General features: G+C 44.8%; 2 protein-coding genes across 2 annotated transcripts in view; both read left to right on the top strand.

The window, feature by feature from the left end:
* The first annotated feature begins 437 nt into the window (after positions 1-437).
* On the top strand, positions 438-13,212 carry LOC135995498 (transient receptor potential cation channel subfamily V member 2-like). Its single transcript, XM_065646832.1, has 16 exons — positions 438-526; positions 1,411-1,706; positions 2,142-2,275; positions 2,609-2,761; positions 3,454-3,594; positions 4,044-4,342; positions 4,792-4,968; positions 5,405-5,563; positions 5,692-5,787; positions 6,301-6,371; positions 7,078-7,243; positions 8,000-8,066; positions 8,156-8,463; positions 8,857-8,975; positions 9,760-9,854; positions 10,444-13,212. The coding sequence occupies exons 2-16, from the start codon at positions 1,468-1,470 to the stop codon at positions 10,566-10,568; spliced, it is 2,349 nt and encodes a 782-aa protein (XP_065502904.1). The 5' UTR covers positions 438-526; positions 1,411-1,467; the 3' UTR covers positions 10,569-13,212.
* A 268-nt stretch (positions 13,213-13,480) lies between these two features.
* ITGAE (integrin subunit alpha E) overlaps positions 13,481-18,791 on the top strand; it is a 28,908-nt gene continuing 23,597 nt past the window's right edge. Inside the window, 2 exon segments of the mRNA XM_065646830.1 lie at positions 13,481-15,187; positions 18,593-18,690. Coding sequence (XP_065502902.1) covers positions 14,988-15,187; positions 18,593-18,690 — 298 coding nt within the window. The 5' untranslated portion in view covers positions 13,481-14,987.

Here is an 18,791-nt window from a genome sequence, read left to right as displayed (position 1 = left end):
AGACAATAAATAACTCTCTCGAGCGCTGTGGAGAGATGGAAACTGCAGCTGAGAAATGATTTTGGGGAAAGGAAGACAGAAAAGCACAAGCAAACTATTATGGAAGTACAAATAGCCCTCCAAAGGATCAGCAAATGTACCAGTAAGTGTTTTGGGGGAGGAAATAAGTCTGAAATGGGATTATAGGGTGTATGCCTGTATGTGCAGAGGAATGTGTCTTATTAGACTGCAGACTAAACTGAACGGCTGATTTATCATAATGGTCCATCTTGAAATCAGCCCTTGGATTTCTTGCTGTGAGCTGCATAAATGTTTTGTGGCTGTTTTCTGCCTGGAATTGTGTTTTTCCACATGCTAATCTAAGCCAGAATGCTAATGCTGTGTCAATTTATGTCCTTGCTGGTACAGGCTATGGAGTCTGGCTGTAGTCCCAGCAAGGGAGCCTTCTCTTCAGAGAAAACCTCTTAACCATTTGGAGGGAGTGCGTGTGAATAAGACGGAGTTATTAAAAAAAGCTCTGCTTCAGGTTGGTAATCGTGGATGTTTCCCTGCTGCCTCACGAACTGTGTGTGAATCTGCAGTCGCGTGCTGATTACAGATAGCTTGCATTGGTCGTGGATCTGAGATGTGTCCAGATATATATGTAGAGATGTCTCAAAAGGGCGAAAAAGGAGTACAGGACGTATTAGATGAGAGCAGTGGGCTGGCTGGGTGCTCTGGTGAATACTGATGCTCCCTGTACGGCAGCTCTGGATCCAGCTTTGCTCTGGGGAGAGCTGTGCCCTGTTCAGGCTCTGAGTGCCCCCCTGGCAGCTGGGGTGGGTGTTTGCCTGTGCTCATATGAGGAGCCAACAGCTCCAAACATTGGGGAGATCCCACTCATTTTGCCACAGGATGAAATGTGAGAATGCATGAGGGTAACATAATTTGTGCATATGTTTTCCCTGTAGAAATAGTGTAATGCTTACCAACAGAGAACATGAACAAACTTCCCACTGTTCCAGAGAAGGCCTACAGTTAATCTTATCTTTTTGGCCACTTGGTGTCTAGCCTGTGTTGGCTGCACTGAGACAAGAACAATGATCGTAGTCTCCTAAAGATCCACTTTCTTTGCCTTTTATGTAAGGAACCTGTGCTGCTGCCAACAGGTGAGGTCATCTCACAAAGGGGGTTCAGATGTTGTGCAGACAAGTTGCCTGTATTTCATGAACAACTTCTCCAGTGGTGCCCTATTTAAGGCCTTGATCCTTTATTCAAAATTCCTACCATGCAGAGTTTTACTGAATCTCTCTCTCAAGGGACCCATAGTCAACTGTAGGAACACTGGGCCTGGAAATGTGCTTTTCTCTCTGTGCCACACTTTAATATATTCTAGGTTTGTGACCAAATTGTGTTAATTCTCCTTTGCAGGTTTAGTCTCTCAGCAGGGAACATCTTTGGTGATCTGCAAGATCATCTCTACTAGAAATGGATAACTTCACAAATGGGCAGCCGGGCCCGTGTCAGAGGAACAGGTTGATAGGATTTCTGGAAACAGATGACAGTGTCCCGGAAGATAAACCTGCATCTAGTAAGAAGGAAGAAAGATCAGGGCTTGGAAAGAAAGGAGAGCCACGACCCCTTGAGACGCCTTATCAGAAGGAGAGCAGTGACTTTGCTCCTAAAGTCAAGATTAATCTGAACTATTGGCCAGGGCTCGTCAGCAAGTGAGTAACTGTTGGGTATTTGGGGTGGGATCCCTGTTGATCTGTACTGATCTCTGCTGGGAGGGAGCTCTGTATGAGTGAACTGTTCTGGCCAGGGAGGGATGTGAACTAACCCACAGAGCACTTCACCCCATGTGGTGGGATCGACTCTGGCCCTGCAGCTATCTTGGGCTTCTCTTTCTTTGTGCCCTGGATGTGTTCCAGGGGTGCACATCAGACTGGATCTGGGAAGAACTCCAGCTGATGGAAAGAGCAGCCACTTAAGAGAATTCTGGGAAATAACCGTCTCTGTTTTTCCCTTGACTCAAAAATAAAATACTTGTTTTATCTGACACACTTTTCTGCCCTCCCTACTTTTCTACACTGTCCCACTAGAACTTATTGCACACTTGTCTGCTTTCCAGAGCTTCTTAACACTTTGATTTCCTTCCCTAGCCAAAAGGACCCCAACCGCTTTGACAGAGACAGGCTCTTCAGCGCAGTCTCAAGGGGCAGCCCCGAGGCACTGGATGGTTTACTTGAGTACTTAAGGAGGACCTCCAAATTTCTCACCAATTCCGAATACACAGGTAGATTCCCGTTCCATAAACAGGGTTAGCAGAGGCAGCACTTCTTCATGTAGAAGGGAAGCAGGCGAACCTGCTCGTGGTTTTTTTGATTTCTCTAGCCCTCTGTCTATTCTTTCATTTTCCTAATGTCCGTTTGAGGATGGAAAATGCCACTAATTACATCTATCCTAAGGCTTTTGCCTCTACTGCAGACTAAATTCTAGACGTCTTACTCAGTATTTTATTGTCGTATTTGGTCCTACAGTGACAGTTAAGTTCTGGGCACACTAAACTGGGTAATACAGGTGTTTGCAAAGCACACATACAACCTGTCGGATGTTCTTTTTCTACTAGATGCAAAGACTGGGAAGACTTGCTTAATGAAAGCCCTGTTGAACTTAAAAAATGGAAAGAATGACACAATCCCACTTTTGCTGGAGATAGACCAAAAGACACGGAATCCCCGGCCGCTTGTCAATGTTGCATGCTCTGATTGTTACTACAGAGGTAAGGTTTATGTTCTGATGCTGTGCCAGAGCAGCCTCCCCATTAGGCAGGAGAGATGTGCAGATACAAGGAAGAAGATGGGAAGAGGAGCTTATGCTGCACTGCAGTTTCGGAGTTCTGGTGCAGTTAGTGACAGCCGGCTCACATTTTAGTTCTGATTTCTAATTCTGGTACTGCATCCTCTTCAACCCTGAATTATACACTTCACTTCTGCAACTTTGTTCTCAGTCTGTAAAACAGATATGATACATGTTTAATAGCCCAGGAACGTGAGAAGATTTGCTTGGGAAAGCTTAAAAACCTCTAGAAGTGAAAAAAAATAGTGTATCACTATTTCAGGATGAGTTTTGCTGGTTGTGTTATCCTTTTAACAGCAGGCACACAGCATAGTCAAGTATGTTACAGTTGTCTCTATCTTCTCGTAGCTGCTTGAGATCTAGTGCCAGGGATGGTTACCTGCACTTGCATTTAATTTCTGACAGTCTTGGGGCTTCTGATTCAGTGTTTGCAACGTGCTTTTCCAATGAACATTGCTGAAAGTCATCAGTTGCCACCCACCCCTGCCCAGCACTGAGACTGCAGGATTGCTGTGCAGAACATGCAGCGACTGTTGAAACAGCCCTTTGCTGAAGAGTCCCGTGCCTGTTCCCTCTGATGGTGACACCAAGTGACAGGTTTTGCTGTTTCCTTAGGCCAGACAGCTCTCCATATCGCCATTGAGAAAAGGAGCCTAGATTTAGTGAAACTTCTAGTAGAGAATGGAGCTGATGTCCATGCCAGAGCCCATGGTGAATTCTTCAGGAAGAAGAAAGAAGGAATTTACTTCTATTTTGGTGAGTCCCTTCACTTTTTTTATTGCCTCACTGTATGCGATGCTGCTAGTTCTAAGTTGGGTTTGCCTCTCTGTGCATTGGTCGCCTTCTCTACTGTCCTGTAATCAAGCTCTTGACTTACTTGAATGGCAGAATCCTTTCACAGGCTGAGCTGTCCAGTGGGCGCTTTGGTTTTATGCATTTAATCCCACCTGAGGGTCTTCAGAGACAAATAATTGATTAGCTTAGCCATATCAGGGGTCTGGGAAAGTGTTTCAGCTGTACACAGAAATAAGGAGTATTTACTGTAAAACTACCTCAGAATCTCAAGACATTGGAAAGGAACTTGTTTGGTGTTCCTCTGGTAAAACTGTTGGCTAAATATATTTTCCCAGAATTCCTTTTTTTTTTTCTTTAATTTTTTTCACCCGTTTCTGCTTCTACTCAAAACTCTATCTTAATCTCTTCAGGTGAACTCCCCCTCTCCTTGGCTGCTTGTACCAACCAGTTTGAGGTGGTGGAATATCTTCTAAACAACCCCCACCAGAAAGCCAGGATCCAGGAGCAGGATACGCAGGGCAACACCGTCCTCCATGCCCTGGTGATGATCGCAGATGACACTGAGGAGAACACCAAGTTTGTGAGCGCAACCTACGTTGAGATCTTGAAGGCAGGTGTGAAGGTTGACCCAACGTGCAAACTGGAGGAGATAGTGAATTATGATGGATTGAATCCTCTGCAGCTTGCTGCCAAGACAGGCAAAGTGGAGGTAAAGACAACTAGGGGGAATCCTCGGGGTTACTGAGAAACGAGGAAGAGTGCAGCACATGTCCTCAGCGCAGCAGTGGGGTTTGATGCTTGGGTTTGCACCCAACCCCTGGTAATGCTGCTGACAGTGGCAGTGCCACAGGAGATGACACAGGAGGTCTCCCCCAGGTCACTCCAGTTAGTGTCCTGCAGAGTCCCAGCTGGATGCTGCTGCTCTCTGTCCCAGCCAAGACAGCTGGTCTGGACCAAAATGGGTTCTGCTCCTGGAAGAGCTGATACAAGGTGTAGTTAGATTGTCCTTTAGCCAGATAGTCTGGTGTTTGGATATATCAAAGTGTATAACGCAGAAAGCAAGATGTCCTGTGTTTGAAGGTGATTTGGGTATGCTTTTGTCATCCTCCACCTGCATTACATACACGTCTTTCTGCTGTGCATCCTGTTTCTTTTCAGATCTTCAAGCACATCATCCAAAGAGAGATCAAAGAGCCGATGTACAGGCACCTATCGCGCAAGTTCACTGAATGGACCTATGGACCTATCCATGTGTGTCTCTATGACTTGTCCTCTCTTGACAGCTTTGAGGAAAACTCTGTGCTGGAGATCCTGGCGTACAGCAGTGACACACCGGTGAGCTCTTCTACTAAAAGTCAACAATGCTTTTTTCTGCCTTTCTACAGTGCTGCTGTATAATTCTGCAAATAATTTCAAGTCAATGTGGTATTTCACAGGATCATTTTTCTGGGAAACAAACGCATGATGGAAGTATTTGCATATTTTATTATTTATAGTCTGCTTGGTATGCCTCTGATCATCTATAATATGAGAGAAATTTTGGATCTTTTGGTTGTCTGAAGCCTGGGTGTGTCCAAATGCCTTGAAGCCAAGCAGAAGTAACTTCTTATGGAATGGTTGATTTCTTTCGTACTGAAAGGCCTGACTGAATAAACCCTTAGGCACACCCTAACTGGAGCCACTGGACTCCAACCCTGAAAAAGTCAACCCTCTGGTGAATTTGCATTCCTGTTGACACATGAGTACATTTTTGTTGTTTGTTTTCCCATAGAATCGGTACAAGATGGTGGTTTTGGAGCCACTGAACAAACTGCTTCAGCAAAAATGGGAAACGTTTGCTTCCAAGAGATTCTACTTCAGTTTTGTCTCATACTTGTCATTCATGATCATTTTTACAGCCATTGCCTACTATCAACCCTTACGGGTGAAGGTATGTACAATCTTTTTTCATCTGGAAGGGCCTGAATGAAGCTGAGTTTAAAAGGTGCGGGGTGGTTATCATCACTACCTCTGCCTGTCTTCAGTGGTTTGGGGTTTTTTGTTGTTTTTATCTTGCAGCCTTCATTTCCAGTGGAGTTCACAGCTGGGGGCTTCCTCTGGGTCTCTGGACTGATCATTATCTTGCTAGGAGGCATTTACCTAATCTTTGCCCAGGTATGGGGAGTTCTTATCTGGTTTCATTGTAAGAATGAAAAAAAGGCAACCAGCACTGACATGGAGGCAACAGATTCTGTTCTCCTGCCGTCAGGATGTGCATGAGGGGATGACAGCGAATCCTGCTCTGAGACAGTGTCAGTGCGATCTAGCAGTGACAGGAGCAGCACAAGCCAGGTTGCTGGACAAGAGGAAGAGTAGGCTCACAACAGTAAATAATTATAAGAGGCTTCTGTGATTTATGGTACTAAAACGCACCCTTGGCATTTAGTGCAATCTGTTAAGAAAGACATAGGGCTGAGCCATGATTCAGCCCTTGTTTATCCTTGCCCTTTATAAGTAAGGCTTTTTTTAATCTTGGAAGGATGAGTAGCTGAAATTTGGGATCTTGAAAATGAAAGCATGAAGAGGAGCAAAGCTCTCCCCTGAGCGATAGGCTGTGCTGGGCAGGAATCACTCTCTCGCATGCCCTGTTGTTTTGATGAATGGCTACCGTTGATTTTTCTCTATTAGAGTCTGTACTTGCGGAGGAGACGCCAGTCGCTGAAGACTATGTGTTCTGACAGCTGCATTGAGATCTTGATGTATGTCTCTTGAGGTTTTTTTGCCAATGAAAGCACGGGTGAAATCGGTCCTCTGCTGTGTGCAGCTAAGTTGCCCTAACATTGCTAGAGAGATGGTGAGCAGGAAGGTGATTCTCTGCCACTGTCTCCTCTTTCCATCCATTCCCTGCTTGCTTCTACCTGCTGCATCTCGTCCTAACCCTTTGTTGTGATGGACTTTGCTGGGTAGGGGCTGTCCTTGGATTTGTAGCTGAATATACTGAAGGTCAGACCCTGGATTATTTCACAGTTTAGAACACACACTTATTAGAAAGAGAGCTCAAGTTTTTAATTATACAGTCGCTATGGCTCAGATTTGTTTGAAAGGAAAGTAACCTCTCTGTTTTCTGAGGAGAAATGTGTGTAGATGCATGGGTGTGCATGTATGTGTGCATGTGTTCATAAATGGTAAATAATTTTCCATTTTCTATCAGTTATGTGAGTTACATCAAGCAATTCAGAGTTCATACTGTGAGATTAACTAGTTTGTAACAGAACTGCAACAATTCGTGTGTCTGCTTATAACAGGATTTGCTTATATAAACTGTGTGTCTGATTAACTGCCACTTTATACACTCCGTGTAGCCTCGTAAAATGGGTTTGCTTTTCCTTGCAAAACAGATCAGATCTGCAAATGGGCCTTTTTGCTGAGGTAAGTCGCTGTGTCGCTCATTCTGCTTCTCTCCAGCTTCATCCAGGCTTTCTCATTGCTGCTGTCAGCCGTCCTGTATGGGGCAAGTTCAGAAAACTACGTGGCGGTGATGGTGTTCTCCCTGCTCCTGGGCTGGGTCAACATGCTGTACTACACTCGGGGCTTTCAGCGCACTGGGATCTACAGCGTCATGATACAGAAGGTCAGTACTCAGAAAAAACTTTGTGTGGAAACACTTGTGCGTGTGAGGAACTAACAGAGGTCCTGCAATTACTTTTCTTCTCTCAGGATCATGAAAACCATAAATGGAATTGATGTACTGACTATGGAAGTAAAGGAATTGCAGGAGGAGATTAGATCAGTGTCTTCAAGGAAGTACAGTTGTGGCAAACCACTAGTTTGCCATCTTTGAATATAGCAAGTGAGACAGCTGAAACTTACTTGTTTGTCTTAAAACAACTCAAAACTAGCAGTCAAAACCAGTGGCCCTGGAACCGTTATGCTTGGGCTGAGAAATGTTTCCAGGTCCATGGAGGAGTCCGGAACTAGAAAGACAAGACAAAGCAGAGTTGAAATGAGGTGCCAGGGAAGAATCGTGATCACCACTTGTGTGAAACCCAATGGAGATGGAAAAGAAAGAGATGTGTGTGTTGAAACAATTTGGAAACAGCCATACTGGGGAGCTGATGTGATATTTGTTTGTTTCAAAGAACCTACTCATACAAATGTAACAACAAATAAGTTCATGTGGTACTCTCAGATTAAGTACCAGTGATGTTAATTACCTAAGGAAGTAATTTAACATGTATTAGTAGTTTCTTAAACTTGATAAAAGCATTTTCCAGCTTGCTTTTGGTATTGTTACTGGGGGTTAGTTTATGAGGTGTGGGAACAGGAGATCATTCTGGTGATTTCATGCGAGATAAAGAATGGCACCTTCTCCTGATTTGTGTTTCAGACTATCCTGAGAGATCTGCTGCGTTTCCTCTTGGTTTATATGATCTTCCTCTTTGGCTTTGCTACAGGTAAGGACTTACTTAGCATTATATTTTGGCTGGGCTGCAAGAATTGAATTTTTCTGAGGAGGATTCAAATTTTTTCTTTTTGCTCATAGCTCTGGTTACGCTGATGGGGGATGCTCCTTTGGTCCCTCAGAACAAGTCTCTTGCTCAGGTGGAGAGCGCTGGGAGCCACGCTATGTACGGCGGGCTGCTTAGCGTCTCCCTGGAGCTCTTCAAGATCACCATTGGGATGGGCGACCTGGATTTCCAGGAACATGCCAGATTCAGATACTTCGTCATGCTGCTGCTGCTTCTCTTTGTGATCCTCACTTACATTCTTTTGCTCAACATGCTGATTGCGCTCATGAGTGAGACTGTCACAGATGTTTCTGATAACAGCAAAAGCGTCTGGAAGCTGCAGGTGAGATGTGGTGCTGCTCAGCAGTTATGTTGTGGCCCAATCTCCTACTTGAGTCCCATAACATCAGAGATGACAGTGCTTGTCTTTGTCCTAAGCCTCAAGATATAAACTTCTCATTTATATAAATTTGCCGCTCGGGGGTAAATCCTAACACCATTTTTAGAAGTATTTAAAACTCATGCTGTTTGCATGGCTACCAGCCAGGCCAGATCCATGTGAGTAAGTAACATGAGAGAATAAGTAACTGCCTGGTACTATTAAGCTAAGCACTTTGGGTTTGGGTTCAGAAGTGATTTTCTAAGTCTAATTAGCTGCTGATTGAGGAAGATTTAGTCGAAAAGAGGGCCTGGGCTCTGTATCCCGTTTTCTCTCTGACACAGACTTCTCTTTCAGAGGGCTATTGCTATTCTAGAAATAGAGAAGGCCTGGCTGTGGCGCCAAGGTGGGAAGAGGAGATCTGGCTGCTTCATGTCAGTGGGCCTCAATAAGAAAGACGAGAGATGGTGTTTCAGGTAAGGCAGATGTGCCGCTACCCCGTACACTCTAGCCTAGTAACCAGTTCCCATGATTCAGAAGCTGGTTACCCTGACCCACCACAGGGAATTTCAGCACTGAATCAATGGAATGATTCAACCCCATGTTCCTGAGCACATGCAAATTGGTTGGTGATTGCAATGCTGGAAGTTTGAGAGCTGGTTGAGCTGCCAGCGTTGTCACCAAGACATGCTGTCACCAAAAGACATCCTGTTTAACCCACATCTGCGCGAGTGGTTACGGTGACAGGGTGTCCACAATGATGTGCCCAGAGCAGGCTGGGGAGGGAGGGACGCAGGCCCGGGGCCTCTTTGCTCAGGAACATGCAACTTGGGTGCAACACGAGAGGGCAGCACTCTTCCTGCCATTTAGGGGCTGGGAGCGCAGGTAGAACCTTTCCCCACCCAGCAAACCCAACCACAGGCAGCACTTCTGTAACTCCAGGGTGTAACGGCGCATGTGTAGAGAATGAAACCTAGGAGCATCCTTTGCATTAAGTGTATTCTCTGGGAGGAAGTGGAGTATTTTACAACAAACACAGACCAGCACACAATATATAGAGGGAGAAGATATTTACCTCGTGGAGCTTAGACTACAGAAGATCTTTACTCAAAGAAAAGCTCTGTAGGATGTTGTTGCTACCGCCAAACCATTAGAATTGTGTTGGCAGGATGAGCTGGATTGGGATGCTGCAGGGCAATGAGATATGGACTGAAATGCTGTGCTCTGTGCATCAGTGTCTGTCGCATTTTGTCTCTCCAGAGTAGAGGAAATTAAATGGACGAATTGGGCAAAAGACATGGGAGTTCTTAAGGAAGACCCTGGAAACACCAGTGATTCAGAAATAAATCCAGAAGGTAAATTATTTAATGAAGAAAGGTCTTCAGTATCTGCTAAGCTTCCTGCTTAGCAGCTACTCTTGGCATGTTGTTATGTCTTTGGTAATAGAAATTCTAGACAGGCCAGCTTGATCATGAAATTGCTGAGAAAAGCAAGGGCTGTTCTTCACTTTGACTCAGTAGCCAAATGCGTGGTGCTTTTTGTAGGGAAGGTACAACTTAGGCCTATTCATACCACAAGTGTTGAAATCACAGGGCTTTTAGAGCTCAAATCAGAGCCTTAACACTGGCAACTTTGTCAGATTCTGCCTTAGATAATTGCTTGCTTCCCTCGTTACACCTGGGAAGCACATCTGTGGAAACTGGAGAGCTGTTACTTTCTCTAGAAATAGTTTGTTCAGCCTCGCAGAGTGTGGGCAGAAGATACTCCAAATTTAAACACGGCTCTTCCTAGATGCCAGTTTTCTAGGACTGTGGAAGTTGCAACACTTAAAACACTATCTGGTATATGTTGAGTTTTCCCTAAACCTGCGCTCTTCTAAAAGCTGGGTCCCTTTGGCAGCTTCCTGCTGACAAAGGGCTGCTGTTTTTATATCTCCTGCTATAGAGACGAGATCATGGAAACGGATGCCACAGAAACAACCAAGATCAGCTGCTTCAGAGGATCAGTCACTATTGCAGCCATCAGCAACTGAGATGATGCCTCTAGAGGGACAAACTAGAAATCTTTAGCAGGTTTTCTGGATTGCAACCTTGCTTCCATCTTCAAAGGAGTAGTTCTTCCCATAGCAGTTGGAAAAATTGAAGGCATTATCAGTATTCAAGTGCATTTCATTGAAGACTGTGGTTCAGCCTGTGGCACTTTCGTGCACTTTAATCATTAATTTCCTTTGAAAAAACTATTTTTACTCAACTTTCTCTGCCTGACACTTTCTTATTGCTATGTCTAAAGGTACAAGAGCAAGAACAAGATCACTGGGGCAGTGGGGAGTGGTGTTTGGGATGGCAGTGCTTCTGAGCTGTATAGAAATAATGCTGTTTGCCACAGAGAAGCGAAGGATGGAGTGCGCTATCTAAGAATGGGGTGACTTATTCTTTTGTCAAAAGAGACTGCACTGAAGTGCTTTGGAACAAAGAGCATTGTAGAGGCATAAAAAGTTGCTAAGGATGGAGTTGGCTTCTGTGCAGAACACTGTTGGTGTGAGACACGAGCGGACGAATACTCAGTCTTCAGTCATCAAGAGCCACACCGAGTCTTTGTCTCGGTACCTGCAGTGCTCAGTGTTTAGCACACATCAGAATTCCCATTTTACAGTATTATAATGAAATCATTTGCACAATGTGCACATTTGCTTAAGAGTACAGAAGTGATATGGATTTCCTGGACCTGTAACTTCACATGATGAATTTCTGAAACATCTATTTTTCACAGGTTGCTTTGTTTCTGTAGAAGAATGTGGCTTCTGAGAGACAGATGGGCCGAAATGCCTTGTGTGGTTAACGTTTCCTGTCGGTCTATAAATTATTACAAGGACCTCATTGCTTTTTGTCATGTACATGCTGCCTCGGGCAGGATGGGAAACATCCTTTAAACTCTGTGGAAAAGAGATAAAAATGAACTGTCTCACTTTCAGCCTATATTTAAAAATAATAACGTGTATTTCTGTAAACTATCAATATAACAAGTTTACTTAATAGAAAATGTTCATCTTTGGATGTATTTTCAGAGCTTCAGCCTCTCAAAAAGGAAGAGAAGTTGTGGTCAGTGTGGACTCTAAGGCCTTATCAAACTCCTGATTGCCTGTCACGCAGCACCGCGCTGACCTCTCTGCTGTGCGAGTTAACTCTTGCTTTTCATGACCTCATGACAGTTTACGCAGCCACATCTGAAGCTGTAACAGCCGATGTTGCATTGGATGCGTCTTTCGTAGAAGGAAAGGGCTACTGCTAACCCTGAAAAAGCTGCAGACTACAAATGTTGTCAGCACCTTTCCTTCAGTGAGATAAACAATGCAACTCAAGATCCCCTGTCTCTCTTTTCTACTCTGAGCAAGTGAAGCTGGGAGGTTTGTCTTTTGGAGACAACCCTCTTAATCCTGTCACTTACTGCGTGCACGTGACTGGCAGCAAAAGCATTGCTTTTAAAACTTGTTCCCTGTCACTTCAGACAGGTTATTCCCCTGTGCTGGGCAATTCCCTCTGCAGCTTCACTATGTTGGGTCTCTGAATTTTAACTAACTTTTCTCACTCCACCTTCTGCTGTTTTCTTGCTTTGTGAAGCCTTCAGCTGCTTTTTCCATCTATGGCTTTGTCCTGAGTGTTCCCAAGATTTGGCAAGGTGCTCATATTGCACAAAAGGATCATCTGCTGTACAGTAATCCATCGCTGTGCTTGGTGCTTTGCTGTGGTCGGGAAACTTTGAGATTCTCAAGAAATGCAGAATCTGGTCTGCCATCCCTCCCCAGAGTCTTAATAAACAACCAAAGAGAAATCTTGCTTATTGGTAGTGTTTTTGATAGCTGTGGGCTGTGACAGCTTGCTTGCAAGATAACCTGCCTCTTCGGCCATTTCTTGAATCTGCTTCTCTTTAAATCCCTTTCTTAAGCTTGCGGTGTCAGTTTATCTTTTGGTCTGCATAAAAAATGTTCTTAAACATCCAGTGCCCACCCTGAAACAGAACCTTGGCGTTGCTTGTGCTTTGCAGTCACGCCACAGACCACCAGTCCCTCCCCTCTCAAGCTGATGGACGGGGACAGGCAGATGCAGGGAACAAATGTCGTGTTGGTCGGAAGATTTGGTAGTGCCCAGGCTGTTGTACTCTTCTTTTATCTATGGAAAAAAGGGAGATTTTTGAGGAGTTACGAGGACTGCGCAGTGGGATCTCTCCTATAGAGCAGCAGTGAATCAGGACTATTGAGGTTAATATCACTAATGTCTTTGGTTTTGCCATTGGAGCCACTTCCCATTTTGGTTACATTAGAAACAGGAAGGCTGTCAGGGGTTTATTTTGTGGGATGTCTGCAGGTCCTTGCAAGAGGAAGAACTCAGAAGCTGGTTCACAGCTTTGAAGTCCCAACAGGATTTTGAAATCCACTCTTTACAGATCATAATGTTTTATCAGGAAACACCTCAGTCATTTACGCATGAAATTGTCAATGGATGAACTGCCCTCTCCCTTCGACCTCTTGTGACGGGTAAAACCACCTGCATGTGAATTTGTTCCTGTGCAAATGGGGAGACTTCGCAGGGCTCTCAGAAATCTTTCCCAGACATTGGTGAAGGAATAGCTGCAGTTCTTCTCATCTTTCTGCTCTGCACATATGAACCGCGGAGCCTCTGGAGGCCCAGCCATGCCAGGAAGAAAAGACACCAGCAGCTCATCGCTTTCCATGCTGGGCTGTGGGTGTTCAAACCCTCCCGTGTGATGTGGTGAAAGTTTCTCCGTTCCTGGTGGGGCTGGCAGATGAATGCACAGCTTCATGCTTCCGAACTCCTCCTCATCGCTCCCCGTGGCCTCTATACAAGGCTCCATATGCCTCTCAGTGCACAGTGATCTATCTCACTGATTTAGCTGTGTAATTTTTATTAAAAGAAATTCCATGTCTGGTTTATATGGTTCCCAGTTCCTCATATGACCATTTTCCTCAGGGCTACAGGTGGAAGCAAGGTTTTCTTGTTCCTCAAATGCTTTGCACATTTAATTTTATTGTTGGTGGTTTTTTTACACTCTTGGTTTGCTTTTTTTTTTTTCAAAGCGTGTTTTGAAGCTGAAGCCAGTATGAGGAGGTGTATCTATGTCTTGGTTTATTCCTTCTCTCTTCATCTCTTTCTGACCCCGCTTGCAACTGAGCATACTTTCCGTTGCCTCTGTAGCTAGCGAAGGGAGTCTTTGAAATGTGACAAGCAAAAGGGCTCAGACAAAGAACAGATGCTTTATGTAAGTCTACATAAGCTGCAAAGAGCTATTTCTGAAGCGATGGATCTGGCAGATTTCTCAGCTGGACTGTTCCTGTGGCTAGCTATCAGTTTATTCTTCTTTGCTGTATTTAAGAAATTTCATTTGTTGCTCTGGGACTAAAAAGAAAATAAAACTGGGGGCAGGGGAAAGACACTTTAAAAGAAAATTGTTCCAATTTGCAACCTCACATCTGCTTCAGCAGTTTGAAGAAAAGTGAGGCCAGACGGGACCAGGCAAAGCCTTGGAAAGGTGTGACCGCGGCTGCTCTCTGGCTGGCACTGAACTGCTAGTAAAATCTGAGTGCAAAGAGTGTTTTCTTCACGTCCTCTTTTGATGTAGTCTTTTTCAGTTCAGACTTGAGAGATGTGCAGTACTACAGCATCTCTGGATGGTTGTCAAATGCTGCTAAACAAGGGAGTCCTTAGAGGCAGAGAGTTGGAGGCAGCTAGAAAGTGTCTCTGTGATTTGTTGCACCCTTTTCTGAGGATGCTTGAAAAACTTACACTTTCTGGGCAAAGAGAACCATATCTCTGGAACGGCTTGCCTCTCTCCCCACCCTTCCCAAAGGGTTTCCTATGCAGTTAACTCTTCTGCTTGCTCAGCATTTGCTATTTCAGCTCATTGAGCACTTGTAATAACAACACCCTGCATCCAAATAATACTCACTACACAGTACTCTGATAGTATGCACTATGTGGGAGTAATTGTGTTAGTCCATCCCAGACTAGAGTCAACAGTACAGAGGGATGAGACATCAATAAAAGCCAAAGAATTGTTGGTAGAGGGGAAAAGAGACAAGCAGAATCCTTTAACATACCCTGGGCATCCTGCCATGAAATGTCGCTGTTTCTGACACCAGTAATACACAAAATAAAAGGGGAACACCAAGTGCTCTGTATGTGCATTAAAAAATGACCGTGGGGAGCATCTGAGAGCTGATATCTCCCTTAAATCGCTGCTGTGAGTTCCCTCAAGTCAATCTGTGTGCACATTTCAATGGGATGTGCTGTGTCCACGTAGCAAGCACCAAAGGACAAGGTGGACAGTGCAAATACAGACCCAAGTGGCTTTTCCAGACAGATCCTGTTATTCTAAAGCTGTTGATGAACAGAACCGGAGACACTGCTAAAGATCACCTTTCAGTAAGATAAGTTTATCTTTTAGTAGGTTTTTGCATCTGCAGTTTTATTAAAATGTCACTAGCGTACGCCTTGAAACCTCAGTTAGGAAATGCACAATAGGGCTGCTCAGTCTCAGCGAGTGCAATGAGACCTGCAGAGCTGGAGGAGCATCAGAGGAAGAGAGCAGCTTCTGCCTGCTGGCTCCTGTTCTCCTGCATTCGCTTGCAAACGGAGAACGATGAGATCGCTCCTGTATCTGCTCTTCCTAATGAGTGAGTCTTTTCTCTGTATTTATTTTATGTATATTAGAAAATAAAAGTCTTAGTCTGGAAACAAAGTAATTTCTGGAGGCTCAGATTGGTCCCTTAATGTGAGTCAACGACATGATTGTTATGTGGAAAGTTCAGGATGTTTTAGACTTGTATGGGAAGTCCTTAGTTTGTGATGTGTTCTATTTCAGAGAAATTCATACGTTTGGGTGGAGAGAGTTCTCTAGGGTTCATCCTTAGGGATTGAAAAGTGGCTGCCAGGTGAAATTATGCTCTCAAATACAAAGCTAGCAAGCTATGTTTGGCCTTTTATAGATTTTACTGGTTTGTCTGTTCGCTCATAGTGAAGTAGGTGAGAGTAGAATGTAGGTGAGGTGGTTTTTATATTCTTTGCTTTCTAGCGTCATTTAAGATATACTTCAGATTAAGCAGTATCTGCTTTCGGAGATATATTTCCCAGAAGTTTTTGGGTTGTTAATCTCTTTAAGAAGAGCTCTAGAACACGTAGGATTTTTTAAAAGAAAATTCAGAAGACCTTTCTTTGGGAATAAGTTTGTGTGAAGTAAAGTGTAGATATGGATTTGAAGAAATGTTTTCTGAGTCGGAGTCTGTGTCCATGTCATTCTGTCCTGTAGCCTTGTGGGGACAGTTCTGCCATGAGATGGTCTTTTAGCTGCCCAGGAAGGGTGACACCTTGCACTGCTGCTCTGGTAGCTCAAGCAATGGACTGAGATGAGTTTTCCAAGTTGTTGGGTGATTGACAGAGGTTTGGTGATACAGTAGAGCTCAGTGCCTGAACTTACTGCGTTTATCATAGTAAATTGCCTTTTGTGCTTCCCACTCTGTGACATTTCAGTCTGTCACTTAGATTCTAGTATATTTATCTCCCAGCCTATGCATTTACTGAAGTGTTAACGCGCCTACAAAAATCAAGAGCTGAGGCGTGAACGGCAGTAAGGGTTGGCTTACCGCAGAGTCTTCCAGCTAAAACACCAATATCAGCCCCGTTTTTGTGGGCTGCCTTGCAAAAAGGAACTACATTCATGCACAAATCCCAATTCAGATACAGCTCTGTGAATAATAGGCAGAAGTTTTTCTTTTTTTTGATGGCTGTTTTATATTTATTTGGGGAAGTTATTGGACTTTTAGCAGAGCTGCGTCCTCAGCAGATTATCCATCACATTTGGCACCAATTTATTCCCTTGCTGCCAAGCTTTGAACTTTTTGTTAACATGCCAAAATCACAGAATCCCAGGATGTCAGGGGTTGGAAGGGACCTCTAAAGTTCATCCAGTGCAATCCCCCCGCCGCAGCAGGAACACCCAGATGAGGTTACACAGAAGGTGTCCAGGGGAGTTGGAACGTCTGCAGAGAAGGAGACTCCACAACCTCCCTGGGCAGCCTGGGCCAGGCTCTGGCACCCTCACCGTGAAGAAGCTTCTTCTCATATTTAAGTGGAACCTCCTGTGTTCCAGTTTGAACCCATTACCCCTTGTCTTACCGTTGGTCGTCACCGAGAACAGCCTGGCTCCATCCTCCTGACACTCACCCTTTATATATTTATAAACATTAATGAGGTCACCCCTCAGTCTCCTCTTCTCCAAGCTCCAGAGCCCCAGCTCCTTCAGCCTTTCCTGTCATGGGAGATGCTCCACTCCCTCCATCATCTTTGTGGCCCTGCGCTGGACTCTCTCCAGCAGTTCCCTGTCCTTCTGGAACTGAGGGGCCCAGAACTGGACACAATATTCCAGATGTGGTCTCACCAGGGCAGAGTTGAGGGGAAGGAGAACCTCTCTCGACCTAAGGACCTCTCTCAACCTAAAATCCATGTTCTTCTCTTCTTACCAGGTTTACGATAAGGCTGTTCTTGTGGGGAACAATCCCTACTTCTACCTAAACTGCTTATTCTTTAATCTAATGGGTTCAGTGTCCTGGCCTGTTGAATATCAGCTTTACAAGAAGTGAATCCACTGGTGCCTGAAGTGGCACGTCACTTGCACAAGCCCTGGAGTTTTGCTTCCCTTACTGCCTGACTGCAGGTTTATGAGTTTCATCTAGTAGAAATGTATTGTGATATCCAAGGTGGACTTTCATTACAGAACAACAGGACTTCCATTACTTTATTTTTCATTAGGCTGGGCAAGAAAATCTTTGTTAATCTAAATCAGTGAAATCTCCATAGCTTGGTATCTCCCTCCCACCAGCTGTCTGTGCTGACGGTGGGCAGCATAGCTGGCTCAAGAGCCTGTTAACGATGACTCTACAGATCACAGCCTGCACTCATTTATTTATTTGTTTTCAGTGGTCAAGTCCTTGAGGAGCTTTAATGTTGACACTGGCAAGACATGGATGACACCACACACAGCCTCTTTGTTGTGGCCTGCAGTTCTTCAGCATTCGGATGGGAACACAACCATGTAAGGACCAGGAGAAAGAAAAACATACCCAGACTTCTCAAGTTTTTATGAATGAGTGTGGCCTGAGGTCCTGTAGCTTCTCACTTTCTACAGCTGTTAGCACAGGTGTGTTAGCACAGGCTCCTCTGCCTGGTTCTCAGGGGCTGATGAGCGGTGATAGAGCTTCACTGGTGTGAGGTTTACATTGTCAGCCTGTGAGTCTTCACGCTGCTTCTCCCCTCACCCACAGCTCAGTCCTGGTACTGCGCAGAAAGGATATCTGCTCATTTAACCAAATGGCTGAAACAAGCAGCTGGGTTTTTGCAGTATTTCCTGGCATACAGCATCATTTCTGGGGCTGCAGCAGTCACGGCACCCACCGACTGTCAAGGCTTACGTTGTGAGCTTGGTCTGAAAACCATAAAGTTGGAAACTGCTATATTTTGACTCTTGGGTCTGTAAGGGAAGAGAAATGGCTGGCTAGGCTGGTGAGCAGAAGCCAACCACAAGTGGTTGCTATAGAGATAACCTATATTACGCTGAGCAGATTGCTCAGACTGTATATCACACAGTGTATTTTAAGTTTTACAGTAAATAAAGTTTTCCTCCCCCCTGAGCAGAAATTGGCTGACTCAAAGAAGAGTCTCCATTTCACACAGTGTTGCCGTTCCCAGTGCGATGGTTGGATTTTCTCGCCGCACCTCTGGTCTCCCTTTACCTCCAGTATTTTATGGGCCTGTCACTTCCAGACCTCTTCCTTGGTCTGGGATAGCTCTGCTGAATTCACAGTTCAGATAATGGGAAGGACGACGATTTGTAGGACAAAATATTTGTTTTCCTTTGAGTGGCTGATTCAGCTCAAAGCCACACTGGTGTCTAGTTAATTAAGAGACATTGTCAGAATAATGAGTGGCCGCGCGGCACACAGATGATGGTTTTGCACTGCACTGCCAAAGGATTCTGCCTGATTGTGCCACCTTCCCTCTTTTCCACCTTTTTTCTCGTTCTACAGGATTTTGGCTACTTCCTCAGCAGACAAGGGGCTGGGCAGGCTGAGGAAGTGCAGCGTTTTGCAGGAGGAGATCGAGTGCCAGGAGATACCTCTGCGAGGTACAGTCCACTTGCTTTGCCGTGGGCAGGAGGGGCTGCAGAGGTTGGTGGTTTCAGAGAGAACTGGGAATGCTGCTGCGTCCCACGGATCAGCAAACCCA

This window comes from Caloenas nicobarica, chromosome 17 (genome assembly GCF_036013445.1).
Source record: "Caloenas nicobarica isolate bCalNic1 chromosome 17, bCalNic1.hap1, whole genome shotgun sequence".
Classification (NCBI taxonomy): domain Eukaryota; kingdom Metazoa; phylum Chordata; class Aves; order Columbiformes; family Columbidae; genus Caloenas; species Caloenas nicobarica.
Note: the sequence above shows the minus strand (reverse complement) of the source record. Positions and strands in the feature narration are given on the sequence as shown.

Bases quoted from the DNA above. Each gene is read 5' to 3' on its own strand.
- LOC135995498 (XM_065646832.1), top strand. From the start codon at position 1,468: ATGGATAACTTCACAAATGGGCAGCCGGGCCCGTGTCAGAGGAACAGG. The intron at 8,067-8,155 runs GTAAGGACTTAC...TTTTGCTCATAG, and splicing joins CCTCTTTGGCTTTGCTACAG to CTCTGGTTACGCTGATGGGG. The intron at 8,976-9,759 runs GTAAGGCAGATG...TTGTCTCTCCAG, and splicing joins GACGAGAGATGGTGTTTCAG to AGTAGAGGAAATTAAATGGA.